Source organism: Colobus angolensis, unplaced genomic scaffold, assembly GCF_000951035.1.
Source record: "Colobus angolensis palliatus isolate OR3802 unplaced genomic scaffold, Cang.pa_1.0 Scaffold4, whole genome shotgun sequence".
Lineage (NCBI taxonomy): Eukaryota > Metazoa > Chordata > Mammalia > Primates > Cercopithecidae > Colobus > Colobus angolensis.
Window position 1 is genome coordinate 1,373,716 of NW_012117376.1, and position 22,421 is coordinate 1,396,136.

At 42.8% G+C, this 22,421-nt stretch overlaps 1 protein-coding gene across 3 annotated transcripts in view; it reads left to right on the top strand.

Moving 5' to 3' along the window:
- Window positions 1-19,072, top strand: part of RHBDL2 (rhomboid, veinlet-like 2 (Drosophila)) — a 63,900-nt gene extending 44,828 nt beyond the window's left edge. For 2 of the 3 annotated variants that reach the window (XM_011955270.1, XM_011955268.1), the window contains exons 5-8: window positions 8,752-8,852; window positions 11,520-11,580; window positions 16,840-16,901; window positions 18,208-19,072. In XM_011955270.1, coding sequence (XP_011810660.1) covers window positions 8,752-8,852; window positions 11,520-11,580; window positions 16,840-16,901; window positions 18,208-18,387 — 404 coding nt within the window. In that variant the 3' untranslated portion in view covers window positions 18,388-19,072. The remainder of the gene's footprint in view (window positions 1-8,751; window positions 8,853-11,519; window positions 11,581-16,839; window positions 16,902-18,207) is intronic. The other variant, XM_011955269.1, reaches the window with a different exon arrangement.
- Window positions 19,073-22,421: the final 3,349 nt, after the last annotated feature.

Sequence of the window (22,421 nt, forward strand, 5' to 3'; positions counted from 1 at the left end):
AGATGTTCTTGCCTTGTTTCCAAACTTAGGCAGAAATCAATTAGTCTTTTGCCACAAAGTGTAATGTTAGCTGTAAGTTTGTTTTTTTGGGGGGTTGGAGTCTAACACTCTTGCCCGAGGTGGAGTGCAATGGAGTGATCTCAGCTCACTGCAACCTCTGCCTCCTGGATTCAAGCGATTCTCCTGCTTCAGACTCCCAAGTAGCTGGGATTACAGGTGCCCGCCACCATGCCTGGCTAATTTTTTGTATTTTTAGTAGAGACAGGGTTTCATTATGTTCACCAGGCTGGTCTCAAACTCCTGACCTCATGATCCTCCTGCCTTGGCCTCCCAAAGTGCTGGAATTAGAGGCGTGAGCAACCATGCCCGGCCTGAGCCACTGTGCCCAGTCGTTTTTGTTTCTTTTATCTTGAGACAGAGTCTCTGTCACCCAGGCTGGAGTGAAGAGGCATGATCTTGGCTCACTGCAACCTCCACCTCCCAGGTTCAAGCAATTCTTGTGCCTCAGCCTCCGAGTACTTGGGATTACAGGCATGCAGTACCACGCCCAGCTAATGTCTTTTGTATTTTTAGTAGAGACAGAGTTTCACTATGTTAGTCAGACTGGTCTCGAACTCCTGACCTCGTGATTCACCCACCTTGGCCTCCCAAAGTGCTGGGATTACAGGCGTGAGCCACCACGCCCAGCCTGTATCAAATAATTTTTGCCTAACACAAAGTCACCAAGATTTCTTCTATGTTCTTTCCTAGAAGTTTTATTATTTTAGGCTTTCCATTTAGGTGTATTGTCTGTTTTTTTTTTTTTTTGCAAGGAAAGGACTGAAGTCATGTGGATGTATGTTCTAATATCTTTTATTGAAAAGACAGTCCTTTCTCCTTTGAATTGCTTTAGTATCTTTGTTGAAAATACGAATTGCTTTTGTATCTTTGTTGGAGTCGTTGTTTGTATATATGAGTGTGTTAATCTCTGGAGGTTCTATTCTGTTCCACTTATGTATTTGTATATCTTTACACCAATACCACATATCTTGGTTACTGTAGTTTTCATGACTTGTTAGTCATGAAATCAGGAAGGGCTACCACTCCAACTTTACTCTTTTTCACAATTTTTTTGGCTATTCTAAATCCTTTGCATTTCCATATAACTTAGTTTGTCAGTTTCTAAAAAAAAAATCTGCTGGGATTTGGACTGCATTGAATCTATAGATCAACTTGGGGAAAACTGACATTTTAACAATATTGAGTCTTCCAACTCATGTTGAACAGAGTATACCTTTCTATTTATTTAGGTCTTTCAAAATTCCTCTCAGCATGTTTTTTAGTTTTCAGTGTTTATGTCTTGCAGAGCTTTTGGTCAGATTTATCTCTATATATGTCATATTTTTGATGTATTAGAAATGGTGATGTTTTTAAAATTTCTATTTCTTGGCCAGGCGTGGTGGCTCATGCCTGTAATCCCAGCACTTTGGGAGGCCGAGGCAGGTGGATCGCCTGAGGTCAGGAGTTTGAGACCAGCCTGGCCAACATAGTGAAACCCTGTCTCTACTAAAACGACAAAAATTAGCTGGGCGTGGTGGCACATACCTGTAATCCAGCTACTTAGGAGGCTGAGGTAGGAGAATGGCTTGAACCCAGGAGGTGGAGGTTGCAGTGAGCTGAGATAGTGCCATCACCCTAGCCTGGGTGATAAGAGCGAAACTCTATCTCAAAAAATAAATAAATAAATAAATAAAAATAAAAAAAATTTCTGTTTCTCATTCTTCATTGTTACCACATGAAAATATAATTTTTGGGGTATATTTTGTATATAGATCTTGTGTCTTCCAATATTGCTAAACTCACTTATTACTTCTAGAAGCTTTTTGTAGATTCCATTAGATTTTCTACATACATTATTATGTTGTCTGTACTTGCTAATTTCCCTTTTGATGTATTCTTTGACACATGGGTTATTTAAAATGTGTTATTTAGTTTTCAAATATTTGTGTATTTTTTCCAAAGATGTTCTATAGTTAATATCTAGTTTAACTGTGTTTAGAGGCTGGGCATGGTGGCTCACGCCTGTAATCCCAGCACTTTGGGAGGCTGAGGTGGGCAGATTTGAGCCCAGGAGTTCAAGACCAGCCTGGGCAACATGGTTAAACCCCATGTTTTAAAAAAAACAAAGGTCGGCCGGGCGCGGTGGCTCAAGCCTGTAATCCCAGCACTTTGGGAGGCCGAGATGGGCGGATCACGAGGTCAGGAGATCGAGATCATCCTGGCGAACATGGTGAAACCCCGTCTCTACTAAAAAATACAAAAAACTAGCCGGGTGAGGTGGCGGGCGCCTGTAGTCCCAGCCACTCGGGAGGCTGAGGCAGGAGAATGGCGTGAACCCGGGAGGCGGAGCTTGCAGTGAGCTGAGATCCGGCCACTGCACTCCAGCCTGGGCGACAGAGCGAGACTCCGTCTCAAAAAACAAAAAAATAATAATAAAAACTAAAAAATAAAAAAAATTTAAAAAAACAAAAACAAAAATTAGCTTGGTGGTGCACACCTGTAGTCCCAGCTATTTGGGAGGCTGAAGTAGGAAAATCACCTGAGCCTGGGAAGTTGAGGCTTCAGTGAGCTGTGATCACGCCACTGCACTCCAGCCTGGGCTTCAGAGCAAGATTCCGTCTAAAAAAAAAAAAAAAAGAAAAAAACTGTGGTTAGTGAACAAACTTTGTATGACTTGAATCCTTTTAAATGTTTTAAGACTTGTTTTAATGGTCCAGAATATGGCCTATGTTGGTAAGTGTTCTTTGTACATTTGAAAATAATGTGGGATCTGTTGTTGGGTAGAATATTGTATCAATGTCAATTAGGTCCGTTTGGTTGATTATGTCGTCTTCTGATTTTCTGTCTACTTTTTCTATAAATTATTGAGAGAGGATTATTGAAATCTCTGATTATAGTAATGCATTTGTCTGTTTCTCCTGTGGTTCTGTCAGTTTTTGCTTTATTTATTTATTTATTTTTATTTTTTGAGATGGAGTCTCGCTCTGTCACCCAGGTTAGAGTGCAGTGGTGTGATCTCGGCTCACTGCAACCTCCACTGGGTTCAAGCTATTCTCCTGCCTCAGTCTCCCGAGTAGCTGGGACTATAGGCATGTGCCACCATACCCGGCTAATTTTCGTATTTTTAGTAGAGACAGCGTTTTATCATGCTGGCCAGGCTGGTCTCAAACTCCTGACCTCAGGTGATCCACTGGCCTCGGCCTCCCAAAGTGCTGGGATTATAAGCATGAGCCACCATGCCCGGCCCATTTATTTATTTATTTTTAAATTTCTCCTCTCCTCTCTTCTCTTCTCCTCTCCTTTCCTCTCCTCTCGTCTCTCTTCCTCTCTCTCACTCTCTCTACCCCCACCCCTCTTTCTTTCTTCCGACAGAGTTTTGCTCTGTTGTCCAGGCTGGAGTGCAATGGCATGATCTTGGTTTACTGCAACTTCCGCCTCCTCTGCCTCCTGGGTTCAAGCATTTCTCCTGTCTCAGCCTCCAGAGTAGCTGGGTTTACAGGCGCCTGCCACCAAGCCCAGCTAATTTTTGTATTTTTAGTAGGGACGGGGTTGTACCATGTTGGCGAGGCCTGACCTCAGGAGATCTGCCTGCCTTGGCCTCCCAAAGTGCTGGGATTACGGGTGCGAGCCACTGTACCTGACAATACACCTGATAATTTTTGATTGGATGCTAGACATTTTATCTAGTTGGATGGTGCATATTTTTGTGTTCCTATACTTATTAAATTTTTAAATATTTATTTATTTAGAGATGGAGTCTTGCTCTGTCACCCAGATTGGAGTGCAGTGGTGTGATCTTGGCTCACTGCAGCCTCTGCCTCCTGGGTTCAAGCGATTCTCTTGCCTCAGCCTCCCAAGTAGCTGGGACTACAGATGTGTGCCACCACTGCCTGGTTAATTTTTGTATTTTTAGTAGAGACAGGGTTTGCTATGTTGGTCAGGCTGGTCTTGAACTCCTGACCTTAAGTGATCTGCCTGCCTTTACCTCCCAAAGTGCTGGGATTACAGGCATGAGCCACTGTGCACGGCCAATACTTTTTATTTTTAATTTTTATTTATTTACTTATTTTTTTTGAGATAGAGCCTTACTCTGTCATCCAGGCTGGAGTGTGGTGGCATAGTCTTGGCTCACTGCAACCTCCGTCTTCCAGGTTCAAGTGATTCTTTTATTTATTTATTTATTTTTTGAGACAGAGTCTAACTCTTGTCACCCGGGCTGGAATGCAGTGGTGGATCTCAGTTCACTGCAACCTCTGCCTCCCAGGCTCAAGCAATTCTCCCGCCTCAGTCTTCCAAGTAACTGGGATTACAGGCGTGCGCCACCATGTCCAGCTAATTTTTGTGTTTTTAGTGGAGATGGGGTTTCACCATGTTGGCCAGGCTGGTCTCAAACTCCTGACCTTAATGATCCACCTGCTTTGGCCTCCCAAAGTGCTGGGATGACAGGCGTGAGCCACTGCACTCGGCCCAAGGGGTTCTTGTGCCTCAGCCTCCCGAGTAGCTAGGATTACAGGTGCACACCACCATGCCCGGCTAATTTTTGTATTTTTAGTAGAGAAGGGGTTTCACCATGTTGGTCAGGCTGCTTTTGAACTCCTGACCTCAGGTGATCTACTCGCCTTGGCCTTCCAAAGTGCTGGGATTACAGGCATGAACCACCGTGCCAGGCCATAAATACGTTTTAGATTTGTTCTGTAACTCAGTTATGTTACTTGGAAGCAGTTTGATTCTTTTCGGTAAGAAGGTAATTATTCCTACCACTGGACCCTTTTGTGTATTCTATGCAACGCCCATTAATTATGGCATTTTCCAGTACACATCCCCACATTGCTTGGAGGAAAGAACCTAGAGAAAAGTCGCAGGGCAGAAAAGCAGTGGAGGGCAGCCCTGGATTTGGCTTATCAGTCCTTGGGGCCCTCCTGCCCCAGGAAGGGCAGTGAGGACCATGGTGTTGCCGCCATCATTATCACCCTGGCCATGAGCTTGCAGGACTGGGGCAGACCCAGAGGAGGACTGGAAGGGCCAGAGTCAGCCAGGAACACAGCAGCTCAGCTCTCGGCTGTTGGCAGGTGGCCTTGATGGCTTTTCAAAGGCAATCACTCCACCCAGGACAAAGCTCATTTTTCTCTGGGGCAAAACACATTGGTTCATTTGTTCAGTTCATTAATTCAACCAGTCTGTTTCTAAGGGAAACCTGGCTGTGGCCAGTCCTGCCGCCATGTCCCTAGGTGCCCGGTGTTCCCAAGGGACCTGAATTCCAATCCCAGTTAGGAGTTCAAGGGTCAGCATCCCTGTGCCCCAGATGCCTGTTAGGGAGGACAGTAAAGGCTGAGTACTCTTGGGTTCACCAAACACCAGCATTGAGAAACCACCCCCCATCTTCCCTAGGTATGGTGACCTTGTAGGACAGTTCATGCTGTTGGGGTGGCCTGGGTAAGGTGGCCACGGGGGCAGGGGACCAAGGTCTGCCCCACCTTTGACCTTAGTGACATGCCCCTGATTGCCTGGCCCCCCTCTGGCTGTCGCCTGAGTCCCTTCTCTGCGGGTGCCTGGGCCTTGCTGCACTTCCTTTGTATGCTAACTTCATTCTGATCACACTTGATTTTCCTACTGTAATTTCCCTTCTTTCCAATTTTTTCACCAAGTTAAAAATTCTGTATCAAGAGCAGTTTCCTACATTACCTCAAATCCTGTTCAGAACAAGGATCATTCCTAGAAGTCAGAAAGGAGAGAAAACAAGCTTAGCCACAGAACACTACTCCATACTTGAGCTTCTGTTTCAAGGGAAGTGAGTAACTGTTGGTGGAGCCCTGCCCCTCTGCAGCGTGTGGTTTTGTCCTGACACATTTTAAGATTGAGGTATAACTTACGTATCATAAAATGCCCAGGCTTATGATGTGTGGAAACAAGAGTTTTCCAGTACAGAAAGTTACTTAGCCTCTCTGGTGCTGTGTAAGCAACAGGTAGTCTTCCCACTTCATTTTTGGTGGTTCTTTCCTTGGCTTGGGTAATTTCCTTGCATGCTCCTTTCTGGAGTTTTCTGTATGCAGCTTTCTGCTCTCTGGTACCCTGTCTTGTAAACTCTAGCAGTCCAGATCTATCTGGACTCTAAACTTCATCTCATCAACTTAAAGTTTGCTGAGATCTGCCTGGGTTCCTGCTTCGTGCACTGTATTCTGTAATCTCCCTCAAGGTAGTACCTGGGCAATCAGCTAACTCATTTATTAATAACTGATTCCCTGTCTCTAAGGGTTTACTGGTTTTGTTTTCTGATGTGTAGTATCTTGAAGACCATTCTTTCATATATGTTGTCCAGTGCTTTTGGCTTTTTCAAGTGAGACAGCAAATCCTATTCTTGTTACTTTATCATGGTCAGAAGTAGACATTTGTATCTATTTTAAAAATAAATTTCTCATATGATTATGATACAATCACCCCAGCCCTAGTCTATAGGTTAGCATTTGAGAATCATTGCTCTAAGTTGCTCTGGACTACTTCTTTTTTGAAACAGAGTCTCATTCTGTCACCAGGTTGGAGTGCAGTGGTGCGATCTCGGCTCCCTGCAACCTCTGCCTTCTGGGTTCAAGTGATTCTCGTACCTCAGACTCTCCAGTAGTTGGAATTACAGGCACGTGCCACCACAACCAGCTAACTTTTTTTTTTTGAGATGGAGTCTCTTTCTGTTGCCCAGGCTGGAGTGCAGTGGCACGTTCTCAGCTCACTGCAAGCTCTGCCTCCCAGGTTCACGCCATTCTCCTGCCTTAGCCTCCTGAATAGCTGGGACTACAGGCGCCCGCCACCACACCCATCTAACTTTTTGTATTTTTAGTAGAGATGGGGTTTCACCGTGTTAGCCAGGATGGTCTCCATCTCCTGACCTTGTGATCCGCCCCCTTCAGCCTCCCAAAGTGCTGGGATTACAGGTGTGAGCCACTGCGCATGGCCCTGTATTTTTTTTTTTTTCAATTTTTTTGAGACGGAGTCTCACTCTTGTTGCCCAGGCTGGAGTGCAGTGGCGCGATCTCAGCTCACTGCAACCTCCACCTCCAGGGTTCATGCTATTCTCCTGCCTCAGCCTCCCAAATAGCTGGGATTACAGGTGCCTGCCACCACGCCCTGCTAATTTTTTATTTTTAGTAGAGACGGGATTTCGCCATGTTGCCCAGGCTGGTCTCGAACTCCTGAGCTCAGGCGATCCACCTGCCATGGCCTCCCAAAGTGCTGGGATTACAGGCGTGAGCCACCACACCCAGCCTACTGGACTAATTCTCACAGATCTTCAGTCTTCCATATACCTGTTTCTATGCCATTGCTTGTACAGTTCTCCAAGTCCCGAATACCTCCTTCTCTTTTGTTTTTCTGATCCAATCCTTTTGTATGTGGGGATGAGCAGGGAGGTCTTCCTCTGTCACCCAGGCTGGAGTGCAGTGGCACGATCATAGCTCACTGCAGCCTCAATCTCCTGGGCTCAAGTGATCCTATCAGCTCAGCCTCTTGAGTAGCAAGGACCACAGGCGTGTACCACTATGCTTGGCTAATATTTTTCTTATATTTTTGGAGACGGGTCTCACTCTGTAGCCCAGATTGGTCTCAGACTCCTGACTTCTTGGTTTCAAGCAATCCTCTTGCCTGGGCCTCCCAAAGCGCTGAGATTACAGGAGTGAGCCGCCATGTCTGGCCAATCTTAAAGATTCTTCAAAGTTTAATCAAAATGTTATCTCCTCCTCCTCAGAGTAGCAAGGACTCCAGCCTTCTGCCTAGAAAATCACTCTTTCCTAAGTGCTTCTACAATAAATTTATTTTTGTCATAGTAGTTGTTATATTTTGCACTTTATAATAGTTGTTTGTCTTTTTGTAAAGTTACTAAGGACAGACACTTTTTCTTGCACAAAGTAGGTATTGTATTGTATTATACACTAAGGAAATGAAAGACGGCCTTGAAAGGAATAGACCAAGTAATAGAACTAAGCAGTGTAGAGAGAATATTTTAGTCTTTGCATAAGGTGGTTTGTAAAGCCTTGTTTTGGTCCAGCAAATCTAGGATTAGTTTAGCAAATAGGATTCATCTTGCTTGGGGCATCTAATTGGATGGTATGTTGAGAAGGATTCTGAGGGCACATTATGGCTCATTGAGAAAGACAGCCATTAGATAGTAACATGTTGGATTGTCTCAGGTGTTTTGACTAAACATAGGATATTTTGCAATAATATTAGGTTGAGGCAAAAATAATTGCAGTTTTTGCCCTTAAAAGTAATGGCAAAACCGCAATTACTTTTGCACCAACTGAATAGCTAACAAATATATAATACACATCAGGCAGTATTCTAAGCACGAAACATACATCAACTCATTTACTTACCCTGACAATCCATTGAGGTAAGTTCTGTTAATAGCCCCATTCTGCAGGTAGGGAAACTGAGATACAGAGAAGTTAACTAACTTCCTCAAATTACACTGCTGGTAATTCTGGCTTCAGACAATTCTCCATTGTTACTGTTATGTTGCTGTTCTAATGAACATTCAATGTTTTCAGAAACACTGTGATAGTTAGCATATACAGTTATACTTCTATGGTATGAAAGGGACAAAATAGATTTGTTGCTTGCTAATATTAATAGGCCAAATTTCCCAAATGTCTACCTTAGATTAGAAAGATTTATCTTTCCTGAGCCATATAGTCATGTCTGATCCTTTGTGTTTTATTTTTTTAGGGTCCCTTGCCAGCTCCATCTTTGACCCACTCAGATATCTTGTGGGAGCTTCAGGAGGAGTCTATGCTCTGATGGGAGGCTATTTTATGAATGTTCTGGTGGTAAGAACCACAGGGATGGAGTCCACAGGTCTCTTAAAAAAAACAGAAAACAGTAACTGTTCTTTGGTTTAATGAATCTTCATTTATCAATATTTACTGAGCACTAATTTTTCTGAGAATTGTATGGCAATGCCATTTTGTTTCCTTCCTTTTCTTTCTTTTTTTTTCTGAGATAAGAGTCTTGCGCCATTGCCCAGGCTGGAATGCAGTAGTGTGATACTGGCTCACTGTACTTCTGCCTCCCGGACTCAAGCAATCCTCCCATCTCAGCCTCCTGAATAGCTGGGACTACAGGTGTGGGCCACCATGCCTGACTAATGTTTTTATTGTTTGTAGAGCCAGGGTTTCGGCATGTTGCCCAGGCTGGTTTCGAACTCCTAGGCTCAAGCGATCCGCCCACGTTGGCCTCCCAAAGTGCTGGGATTACAGGCGTGAGCTGCTGCACCTAGTTTCCTTTCATATTTTATCATTTTTTTTTCTGATTTCGAAAGTAATGAGTACTACATAAAATTTTAAATAAAAAAGCAGAAAGTTAAGGTCCTCAATACAGTATCTGTTAACAGTTGGGTGGGTGCTGAAAGACATTGTTGACAGTTTCATATTTTTTTTCAGCCCGTTTTATTTTTATTTTTTTAAAGGAAACCAAGTTTATTAAGAAAGTAAAGGAATAAAAGAACAACTACTTCATAGGCAGAGCAGCCCAGACCTTTTTCTACATGTATTAAAAATCCTACCAATGTTAATCTTATAACAGTGACATCACCCTTATATTGTTCTGCATTTTATCATAGAGCATCCTGACCATCTACCCATGTCAGTGCTTAGAAATCCTCCCAGCTTAGCAGCTGCTCCCTAGCGTCCTCTATATAGATGCACCATGATTTATTTAATGAATCGCTCATTGAAAAAAATTTGGGGTGATTCCTGCTTTTCATGTTTACAAGTAACGCTATAAGAAATACTCTTGGCCGGGTGTGGTGGCTGACACCTGTAATCCCAACACTGTGGGAGGCCGAGGTGGGTGAATCATGAAGTCAAGAGATCGAAGCCATCCTGGCCAACATGGTGAAACCCCATCTCTACTAAAAATACAAAAATTAGCTGGGTGTGGTGGCGTGTGCCTGTAGTCCTAGTTACTTGAGATGCTGAGGCAGAAGAATGGCTTGAACCTGGGAGGTGGAGGCTGCAGTGAGCCAAGATTGTGCCACTGCACTGCAGCCTGGATGACAGAGTGAGACTCCATCTCAAAAAAAAAATTAAAAAAAATTATACGTAGAAAAGTATAAAGCAATTATAAAACTGTTCCAAATATAGAAATCACTAAGTAAAGTGGTTTTTTCAACTTTAGATTGCAACCCATTAGTGGTTGTTGACTCACTTTAAGGAATTGTGGCCAAAAGTTAAGCCCAAGAAAAAAAAAAAGTCAGTGTTATTGTTTGATTTATGTGTGTACTGGGTTGTTAGGTAAAGTATTTCTTACTGTAGGTCGTGGTCACAAGAGTTTGAAAATAATTGATTTAGAGTAAACATGCCTATTTCAGCATCTTTACTCCTTGGGAAGAGAGTTACTAATTTGAAAGGGAAGGGACAAGTAATTCAATAAATTATATTAGAAATGTCTCACTCAGCAGTTCGCCAGTGACACGCAAGGGACCCAAAGCTAAAATCCCACAGTGAGCCAGGTGTGCTGCCGTGCACCTGTAGTCCCAGCTACTCGGGAGTCTGAGACAAGAGGAAGGCTTGAGTCTAGGAGTTCGAGGCTGCAGTGAGCTATAGATTGCACCGCTGCACTCCAACCTGGGTGACAGAGTGAGACCCTCCCTGTCTTCTACCTCCCCTCACAGAACCCCCCTGCCGCAAGAGCCCCCCCACAAAAATCCCTGCAATAATTTTTGACCAATATTTTGAATGTTTTTGAAATTACCTCAAAAAATTAAGGTAATACTCAAATCTCAGTTAAGTCTTTGCTAAATACTACTGGGAAAGAGGATGAAGAAATATCAAATGAATATATATATATATATATATTTTTGAGACGGAGTCTTGCTCTGTCACCCAGGCTGGAGTGCAGTGGCTGGATCTCAGCTCACTGCAAGCTCCCCCTCCCGGGTTTATGCCATTCTCCTGCCTCAGCCTCCCAAGTAGCTGGGACTATAGGCGCCTGCCACCTCACCCGGCTAGTTTTTTTGTATTTTTTAGTAGAGACGGGGTTTCACCGTGTTAGCCAGGATGGTCGCGATCTCCTGACCTCGTGATCCGCCCGTCTCGGCCTCCCAAAGTGCTGGGATTACAGGCTTGAGCCACCATGCCCGGCCTCAAATGAATATTAACCAAAAATCTTAGAATATTTCATCAATCTTAGTTTAACAGCATTTATTTATCTATTTATTTATTGACAAGTGTTGATTTTATATTACTTTTATTATTTCTGGCTAGCAAAATTGTGTCATTTATATCATTAAATTCAATATCTTGTCATTTTATTCCCCAAAGTGCATTGTACTTCCCAAATACATTTAAAAACTTGGCTGTGACACTCATGCTTTGATTTGCAAGTATTTGACACTGGAAGATTATTTCAAATGAAGAGCAGATGAAGATGGAATAGAGTTGAGGTTTCGTTTGTCCATAGATAGCTTATATAATTATTATTTATCTCTTTGCAAGAATTTTCGAGAAATGATTCCTGCCTTTGGAATTTTCAGACTGCTGGTCATCATCCTGATAAGTAAGTGTGTTTTGTGAACACTTCATACTGTCGAAGTGAAACTAAAATATAGAGACAAATCTCTAAACATTTTATTTGGGAATCACAGAATTGCAATTTAGGGCATGTACACAGACCTGGGAGGTCTATGGTATGTCTGAAGTACAAAAGAAAAGGCTGGGGGGTTTATTAGAAAGATAAATTTTACATATTATATTGAAAGAAAGCTCATTGGCACTAGAGCAGCCTTTGGGAGCTGGTTGGTGAGTGATGACAGCGGGGAGAACTAGTCTTAGACTTGTGTTGTTTAGACCTGATTCTTAGACTCAATTTGTTTCAGCAGCTATTAGGTAAAACTAGTCTTATGGTTAGAGCAGGTAGTTTCAGCAGCTGGGCTTGTGGAGAATTCAATTGTTGGAGCAGTGCCGTGTGCTCTGAGTGCTTTTGTCCCCTAGCCCCTCAACTCTGATTTAGTTGGGTTTGACAAGAATGACCTATTCTGCATAATCAACTCACACAATATTTTCACAATGTTATTGGTTTAGCCTTCAGGAGGCCTTTCCACATTTCCGAAATACTAACATGGAGAATAACTGCAAACCTACAGTTAGAAAAAAATTGTCCACTTCACAGCACTAAGCAGAAAGAATTAAACAAAGGAGTTTTACAGGCTCTCATGGGTGGTTCTTAGACATGCCTACAGGACGTATTTTTGCTTTTTCTATCTTTATGGAGTGAGGGAAGCCAAGAGAATAGAGCCCTAGGTACCTCCTCTACTTGAACCACAATAGCTTCACTTATGTTTTATATACTGGACTTTTTCATATATTGGAAGCTGTATGTGATTTTGTCTGCAAAGGGAAAACTTGGAAACCACTGATATAATCTCCTTTCTTCCTCAGTTTCTAAATTTGCAGATTAAAAAAAAAAAAACTGATCCAGGATATAAGTATTGAGTGATAGCTGATAGTTGAGGATTAATGATAGAGAGCTGGGCCGGGGCGGGGGGTGGCGGGCAACTGTTCAAGAAGCCCAGACCAAGAGGGTGACTAATGTGGCTTTTGAAATCTCCAAGAATTCTGGAATCACATGCTAAAGGAGGTTAGGAAGAATGCTGTCTGGAGAGGCGATGGAAGTGCAGCTGAGTCTGAGAGTAAAGGTAGATTCCAGATGACAGCAGGCCATAGAGCATGGAAGAAAACAAGATCAAAGGTGGGGGTGGTAAATGGTGTTGACAGACCTGCTCCAGTTGAAGTTTTCTCTACCTGGAGGGCTGTGGAAGAATGACACACCCTGGGGTCAGACCTGAAAGCCAAGGCAGAGGTTATACCTGATAAAGCCTAAGATGTTGGCTGTCCACATGGTAAGAAAACAGGATTTTGCAATTTCTATCAAGGGTTCAATTATCCCCATTACAGGAACAGAGGCAACTATGTCTGTGGGAAGGGACTCTTTAGTTTATTGATGATTTAATTGTAAGAACATTAATATTTCACTCTGAGATAAAATAATTCACTTGTTTATAGTTTATACTATTCTTAATTTTTTTCTTCATAACAAATTCAAAACCTAAGAGAAGGGAGATTGAGTATCTGGGAGACAGCAGAGCTGCTGCAGGAGCTGAGCTGCCTCCTCAGTTGTTCAGGGTCACACCCAGAATCAGAGGACACATTGTCTGGGCACAGAAAGGTGTCACTCAAGATACAGGGTCTTCAGTCAGTCTGCTTCATTTCCAAAAGTTCTTTGGCCTGGTTTACCTACTACTGAAAATGGGAAGAGTTACAACATATACCAGATTAATAAAATATAAATGCATTTGTATTTGAAACATGTTTCTTTGGACATGTATACAAAATTGTTTTAAGTTGTAAATATTCTTCTTCTTCTTTTTTTTTTTTTGAGACGGAGTCTTGCTCTGTCGCCTGGGCTGGAGTGTAGTGGCGTGATCTTGGCTCACTGCAACCTCCGCCTCCCGGTTCAAGCAATTCTCTCATCTCAGCCTCTCCTGTCTACAGGTGCATGCCACCACGCCCGGTTTATTTTTGTATTTTTACTAGAGATGGGGTTTTACCATATTGGTCAGGCTGGTCTCGAACTCCTCACCTCAGGTGATCCACTTGCCTCAGCCTCCCAAAGTTATGGGATTATAGCTGTGAGTCACCGTGCCCAGCCAAGTTATAAATATTCTTAATTGTGAATGGCAGGTGGCCAAAAAACCTTCCTTCATCAAGCACTATGTTCGAGACCAGTCTGTGCAACATAGGGAGACTCTGTCTCTACAAAAAAATTGGTCAAGTGTTGCGGTGTGGGCCTGTGGTTCCAGCTCCTCAGGAGGCTGAGGTGGGAAAATTCGCCTGAGCCTGGGAGGCCGAGGCTGCAGTGAGCCGTGATCATGCCACTGTACTCTAGTCTGGGCGGCAGAGCGAGGTTGTCTCAAAAAAAATTCATATGAAGGCAACTCTTTTAAAGTAAATGTCAAATTTTTAATGAGGACAATGGTTTGGCTTCTTGGAGTAAGGGCTTATTTTCAGGTTGGAAGACATGTCTCAGTTTAGAGGCAGCAGCAACCCAGAAGAAAAGTCCCCTAGGAAGCAGAAAGAGGAAAGAGCCAGACTCAGATATAGGAAAGGGCAAGATGGAGAGAAACTGGTTGGAGAAATTGACATACTAATGGTTACAAAGACTTTCTGGGAGAAGGTCTCCTATCCTAGAAGACTAAACCAAAGTAACTGTTTCCAGTTATGTGGCAGTGTTTTTAAAAATACCTTTCTAGACCCATGGGCATGTTATTTATGTGGACCAGGAAATGCAAATGATGATTGAAAATATGGGCTAGGCACAGTAGCTCACTCCTGTAATCCCAGCACTTTGGGAAGCCGAGGTGGGTGGATCACGAGGTCAGGAGATTGAGACCATCCTGGTCTCATGGTGAAACCCTGTCTCTACTAAAAATACAAAAATTAGCCGGGCGTGGTGACATGGGCCTGTAGTTCCAGCTGCTCAGGATACTCAGGCAGGAGAATCACTTAAACTCAGGAGGCGGAGGTTGCAGTGAGCTGAGAATGCACCACTGCACTCCAGCCTGGGTGACAGCAAGACTGTGTCTCAAAACAAAACAAAACAAAAAGACAATATGATACAGCCTTATTAATCTAGTACTTTGTAATAGTCATTTACAATTAAATGAATATTGAATACTTCCTCGACCTCAATTTCTGTCCAGTGACTTCAACATCAATCAATACAGTATTGAAAGGGAATCTAGTCAGAACACATGTCCTGATGCTATTTTCCCAAAGGCAAGGACTAGGTCTTTTCATCTCCTAGGACACAGTGGCTCACTAAGTAGAGCACAGGGAATTAGGGGATGGGTGTGGAATGCGATAGCTGCAAGAGATGTTTCCTAGCACTACACACATAGGGCAGAGTTCTTCTAGGCCAAGAAATCGGAAGCTCCTTTCGCAGCACAGATCTGACTTACTTGAAGACTGCCTAACTTCTGGCTCTCACAGTTTTATTCGAGAATATGGAATCATTTGCTTTCATGGCCTGACACCTTCAGAACTCCAGATGGTAATTACAGGCAATTACCATGGTGGCTGAGAGTGGAGCCTTGGTGTCTTGGTTTCTTTATGTATAAAATGCCACCATCCTTCTTCACTTTGATTGCTACAATAGTATTTTTCCAGCTGGTCTTTCAGTTCCTGTTCTTGTTCCCTTATAGTCTGCTTCCTATATGGCAGCTAGTATAATCTTTGTAAAACCACCAGTGTGGTCACTCCAGCCTGTAATCCCAGCACTTTGGGAGGCCGAGGTGGGTGGATCACCTGAGGTCAGGAGTTCAAGAGTTGGAGACCAGCCTGGTCAACACGGTGAAACCCTGTCTCTACTAAAAATACAAAAATTAACTGGGCATGGTGGCGGGCACCTGTAATCCCAGCACTTTGGGGGGCTCAGGCAGGTGGATCACCTGAGGTCAGGAGTTCAAGAGTTTGAGACCAACCTGACCAACATGGTGAAACCCCGTCTCTACTAAAATACAAAAATTAGCGGGGTATGGTGGCACATGTCTGTAATCCCAGCTAATCAGGAGGCTGAGGCACGAAAATTGCTTGAACCTGGGAGGTGGAGGTTGCAGTGAGCCAAGATTGTACTACTGCACTCCAGCCTGGGCGACAGAGTTGAGACTCTGTCACAAACAAACAAACAAACAAAATGTACCATGTCACTCCTGTGCTCAAGAGCTTTCAAAGACTTCCTATCACTCAGTAAAAGTTGAAGTCCTTACAATGGCCCATATAGACCCTACATAATCTGTCCCCTGCTACCTGTTTGATATCATCACCCACAACCTTATCCCTAATTCTAGTCCTGAATCACCTGGAGGTCTTGTTAAAATAAAGTTGTTGGAAACAACAACTTGACCACAGTTGGTAGTTGGAAAACACAGCCATGGAAGCTGGAATCTGCTAAGGAGTGTACAACTCACCTTCTAGAAACAAAAACAGAAAGCTGAGTCTCACCCTCAAGGTTTCTGGTTCCGTAGGTCTGGGGTAGGTTTAAGAGTTTTCATTTCTAGTAAGTTTCCAGGTGAAGCTGATACTGCTGGTCTTGGTAAAAACCACTTTGAAAACCACTGATCCAGCCAGCTCAACTGCTTTGGTATTTTTCAAACACAACAGGCATATTCCTGCTTAGGGACTTTGTACTTGGTCTTCCCTCTCTCTGAAACACTCTTGTGTCAAATAGCAGCATGACTTGGACCCTTATCTCTGTCCAGCGTCATATTCTCAGAGAGATCCTTTTTGATACCCCTATTGGAAATCACACTTGACATCTGGCATTCCTAGTTCTTCTTCCTCTCTTTGTATTTGCTCCATAGCTCATAGCACTATTTGACATACTGTATGTTTTACTTATTTGTTTGCCTCCCTGCCAATCACCCCCTACCACACCCGCCAACAATTTGTCAGCTACATGAGGCAGGTCTGTTAGATCTTCCCACTGCTGCCTATCTACCAGCTAGAATGATGCCTGACACATAGAGGACAATGAATGCTTGTTGGATGAATAAATCTGTAAAATGGGATAATGATAGTTCCTACTTCATAGGGTTGTGATGAAGATTAATGAGTTAAAAAATCTCTTAGAAAAGCACCTGTCACAGAGTTAAGTCTCAATAAATGATAGCTAGTATTATTATTATTAGAGGGGAACCAAAAACATTTGGTGTACTATTGTGGAGATTCTGAGCCTTTATCAGGGTGTTTTTCCTTCTAGTTGTGTTAGACATGGGATTTGCTCTCTACAGAAGGTTCTTTGTTCCTGAAGATGGGTCTCCGGTGAGTTCAGTTTCTTTCTTTTATAAAATGGAAATTTGTTTACTGTCAAAAAGGGTTATCAAATAGGGGTTACAACGCTGTGATTTAGGGCAGCCAAATTTCCATTTGGAAGTTAAGAAAATTTTTAAGGAAATCAGACATTTGAATTGTCCTTCCTACTTAACTCTCTCATAGCCCTAATCACTGGCTCTACTTCACTGCACCTGCCATATTGGTAGCTATTCCAAAACAGGGGAGAATGGCCAGGCGCAGTGGCTCACGCCTGTAATTCCAGCACTTTGGGAGGCCGAGACTGGCGGATCACAAGGTCAGGAGTTCGAGACCAGCCTGGCCAATATGGTGAAACCCTGTCTCTACTAAAAATACAAAAATTAGCTGGGCTTGGTGGCAGGCACCTGTAATCCCAGCTACTTGGGAGGCTGAGGTAGGAGAATCGCTTGAATCCGGGAGGTGGAGGTTGCAGTGAGCTGAGATTGCGTCACTGCATTCCAGCCTGGGCGACAGAGTGAGACTCCATCTCAACAAAACAAAACAACAACAACAACAACAACAAAACCCCAGAAAACAGGAGAGAATGGATTTTCCTGTCCACATAGAATAAAAAGCAGATTGGTTTAGCCAGGCATGGTGGCATGTGCCTGTAGTCCCAGCTACTTGGGAAGCTGAGATGGGAGGATTGCTTGAGTCCCAGAGGTTGAGTCTGCAGTGAGCTGTGATCATGCCACTGCACTCCAGCCTGGGTGACAGAGTTGAGATCCCATTTCAAAAAACAAAACAAAACAAAAAAGCAGATTGGAAAACAGCAATGAAAATTTGAGTTCTACAAACTGACAATAAAGAAAATTGACAAAAATTTCCAGTTTTGCTGGGATTTATCTTTGAATTTGGTAGTTTCTGTTTGGGTATTTGTTGTGTATGTTATTACTTGTGTTTTAAATGTGACACCCCATGTATGTGCAATCAGATTATGCTGCTATAGAGATCCCTCATGGCAACTCAACCATTCTCTTAGTTGGCATCATATAGAATTATTTTAAATGCAATGATGATCAAGAATGAGAAACAATTTCTCTGTCTTTTGTACTTTAAGAATGGGTGAAAATGACATTTCTTAGCTTTGTATGTTTCAGAGTATCTCCTCTCTGTGCACACGGAGTTTTGTGTCTCTTTTGTCTTACCCCTAGTTCTCTAGACTTTTAAGACTCGTTTGACTGTGATGATATTTGTGTTTGAATAAGAGAGATGCAACTGAAATACACAATTAGCATTGTCTTCACTTATTTCCATTTTCTCCTTTTCTCTCAAGGTGTCTTTTGCAGCTCACATTGCAGGTGGATTTGCTGGAATGTCCATCGGCTACACGGTGTTTAGCTGCTTTGATAAAGCACTGCTGAAAGATCCAAGGTTTTGGATAGCAATCGTTGCTTATTTAGCTTGTGTCTTATTTGCTGTGTTTTTCAACATTTTCCTATCTCCAGCAAACTGACCTGCCCCTATTATAAGCCAATTAATAAAAAGAGCCATCTGGATGGGGGGAAAAAAGGGAAGACTCTATGAAGAAACAGAAGTCTCAGCAAAGGTTAACAACTTTATATAGAGGAAAAAACAGCATTAAACTCATCAGTTACAAAGAGTGCCTATAAAAGGACCTTAGGATTTAAGGAAGAGGCTTCTTAATGTAGAAAGGGAAGAAGAAGAGAGAAAAGAAGCGCAGTAAAAACTGGAGATTGGGGCCAGGAGCAGTGGCTCATGCCTCTAATCCCAGCACTTTGGGAGGCTGAGGTGGGTGAAATCACCTGAGGTCAGGAGTTCAAGACCAGACTGACCAATATGGTGAAACCTTGTCTCTACTAAAGAAAATACAAAAATTAGCTGGGTGTGGTACTGCGTGCCTGTAGTCCCAGCTACTTGGGAGACTGAGGCAGGAGAATTGCTTGAACCTGGGAGGCGAAGGTTGCAGTGAGCCGAGATCACACCACTGCACTCCAGCGTGGGTGATAGAGCGACACTCCGTCTCAAAAAACAAAACAGAACTAGAGATTGGGTCTTTCTTTCCCAGGCATATGGTATTCTATAAAACAGACCTCTCCTTGGAGGATATATTTTGGAGAATGCTTCATAAAATCTATGAATACTGTACAATGCTGATAATAAAAATTTTTTATACCTGTGTCAGACTCCTGATAATCACTTTAAAATAGATCACTGTTTGAGAAGATAGATCAGTACTGTTTGAGGTGTTTTACATACTTTATTGATAATGTTATCAACAACACAGAGAGGTAGTTATTACTCTGCATCTTAGAGTAATCGTAAAGAATCCCTTAAATAAACCCTTAAAGAATTATGTACTTGTCTGAGGGGAGCAGAATTTAAACATAATGACTTGGAAACCTGTAGTCTCTCCTATAGGTCCAACAGTGCTGTGTTCCCCAAATACTGAAGAGTATCATAGGAGTACAGGAACAAACATCTATGCGGGGTACGCCATGAATGGTGGAAATATCTCATAGAAGAAGACTGAGGATTTTCTGGATTGCTAGTTTAAGATTCTGATACCGTGTCTAAGATCCCAAAGAACCTGGCACTGGCTTTCTGGTGCACACTATATACCTAGACTTCAGATTCTCATCTGTGATCAGACTGTCATCCTTCGTGTGGCTCATGGCTCTCCTAGGAGTGGGTAGGATTTATTTACAAAAGGTAAAATGTCATACCTGAAAGCTGAGAAGCATGTGTCTTTTTTCTGTGTAGAATTCAGACTGTGGTTTATTATGTTTTTGGAAATGGTAGTTTTAGGTCATCAGAATACAGGAAACATAATTTTTTCTTTTATCATCAGTGTATTTATTAAACACCCATCTAAACATGTTACTGTATTATGAAGGGCATATGCACTTAGATATAGTGAGAAAAGTTAATACTTTAGTATTTTGAGAAAAACTGATCAGAAATGTGTTTCAAAAGTTAAATTTAAGTATGAACATGGGAATATGAGTGTGTTCTTTTTTTTCTTTTTTTTGAGATGGAGTCTCGCTCTGTTTCCCTGGCTGGAGTGCAGTGGGCAGATCTTGGCTCACTGCAACCTCTGCCTCCTGGGTTCAAGCAATTCTCCTACCTCAGCCTCCCGAGTAGCTGGGATTACAGGTGTGCGCCACCACTTTTTTTTTTTTAAGATGGAGTCTTGCTCTGTCACCCAGGCTGGAGTGCAGTGGCCCAATCTTGGCTCACTGAAACCTCCGCCTCCCGGGTTCAAGTGATTCTCCTGTCTCAGCTTCCTGAGTAGCTGGAATTACAGGTGGCTGCCACCAAGTCCAGCTAATTTTTGTATTTTTTTCTTTTTTTTAGTAGAGATGGGGTTTCACCATGCTGGCCAGTCTGGTCTCTAACTCTCGACCTCAGGACCTCAGGTGATCTGCCTACCTTGGCCTCCCAAAGTGTTGGGATTACAGGCATGAGCCACCACGCCCGGCCCTTAATTTTTTATTTTTTTTTGAGACTGAGTTTCGCTCTTATTGCCTAGGCTGGAGTGCAATGGCACAATCTCGGCTCCCTGTAACCTCCATCCCCCGGGTTCAAATGATTCTCCTGCCTCAGCCTCCTGAGTAGCTGGGATTATAGGCACCTACCACCATGCCTGGCTAATTTTTGTATTTTTAGTAGAGACAAGGTTTCCCCATGTTGGCTAGGCTGGTCTTGAACTTCTGACCTCAGGTGATCCACCCACCTCTGCCTCCCAAAGTGCTGGGATTACAGGCGTGAGCCACTGCGCTCAGCTAATTTTTGTATTTTTAGTAGAGACGGTGTTTCACCATGTTGGCCAGGCTGGTCTCAAACTCCTGACCTCAAGTGATCCACCTGCCTCAGCCTCCCAAAGTGCTGGGATTACAGGTGTGAGCCACCATGCCTGGCCTTATGAGCATGTTCTTGGTTAAATAAAGATTCAAACAAGAAGTTAAAAGATAAAATCTTCAGCCAGGTGCAGTGGCTCATGCCTATTATCTCAGCACTTTGGGAGGCTAAGGTGGGAGGACTGCTTGAGCCCAGGAGTTTGAGAACAGCCTGGGTAACATTCAAGAACTCTATAAAAAAATAAAAAATAGCCAGGTGTGGTGGTGCTTGCCTGTAGTTCTAGCTACTCTGGAGGCTGAGGTGGGAGGATCACTGGAACCCAGGAGTTCAAGGTTACAGTGAGCTAGATCATGCCACTGCCCTCCAGCCTGGGTGACAGAGTGAGACCCTGTCTTAAATAAACAAACAAAATCTCCTTTTACCTTCTCACTTCAAACCTGCTGTTTTTCCCTAGTGATGACCATCATCAGTGGTCACAACAATATGGTATGTATCCTTGCAGACTTTTTTCTATGTAGGATGAGCAGAAAGGAAAATGGGTTTAAGTTAATGGCCAATTCATCCACCGTACTGAACCTCACTGAATCTGCTCTATACCCACAAAGGGACAAATTCAAAGAACAAATTAGAGGTGTCCATGGTATAACTTCCCCTAAGCATCATTTGCTTCTCAGATTTACCTCAACTAGGAAAAGTTTTTGTTAATCATTTGTAGCTATATATTTGTGTGTATGTGTGTGTGTGTATATGTATTTTTTTTCTTGAGGCAGGGTCTTTCTCTGTCACCCATGCTGGAGTGCAGTGGCACCATCTCGGCTCACTGCAACCTCTGCCTCCCAGGTTCAAGCAATTCTCCTGCCTCAGCCTCCCAGGTAGCTGGGATTATAAGAATGCATCACCATGCCTGGCTAATTTTTGGTATTTTTAATAGAGACTGGGTTTCACCACGTTGGCCAGGCTGGTCTTGAACTCCTGACTTCAGGTGATCCACCTGTCTCGGCCTCTCAATGTGCTAGGATTACAGATGTGAGCCACCACGCCCGGCCTCTAGTTAGTATTTTTATAAAATGTAGGTTTTAGCAGGATAAATGTGATACATGTATTGTTCTATAACTTGCTTTACAACATGACCTAGGGACCTTTCTCTATTAGTTCATAGAGATCTTTATTCTCTGAATTGCTGAATGATATAGATGTACCATAGCTAACCATTCCTCTGTCGGACATGTAAATTGTTGCTGCTTTTGTATAATTACCAACAGTGCCATGTGAACATCCTAGCATGTGCAGTGTGTCTCTGAGTGTGTATGCTGAGTGAATATTTCAAGTATCCAGAGGCAGAAAGTCTATGCTAATTTTGATAGGTTTAAATAGCTGTATCCATTTATATTCTTACCTACAGGATATGAGAGTAACAGTGCCTCCCTACTTTGCCAAAAGAAGGTATTATAAATCTTGAAAATTTTGCATTTTGATAGTTCAAAAATAATATTTCACTTAAATGTGTATTTTCTACTGAGGTTGAGCAATTTTCAAATTTATTAATAATTTATGTTACACATATGTAATTCATACACAATATAGAAACATGACTATATTGTGTGTATGTGTCTACATATAAATATAAAAAATATTATATTATATAAAATACAGGTGATTTAGTTGAAA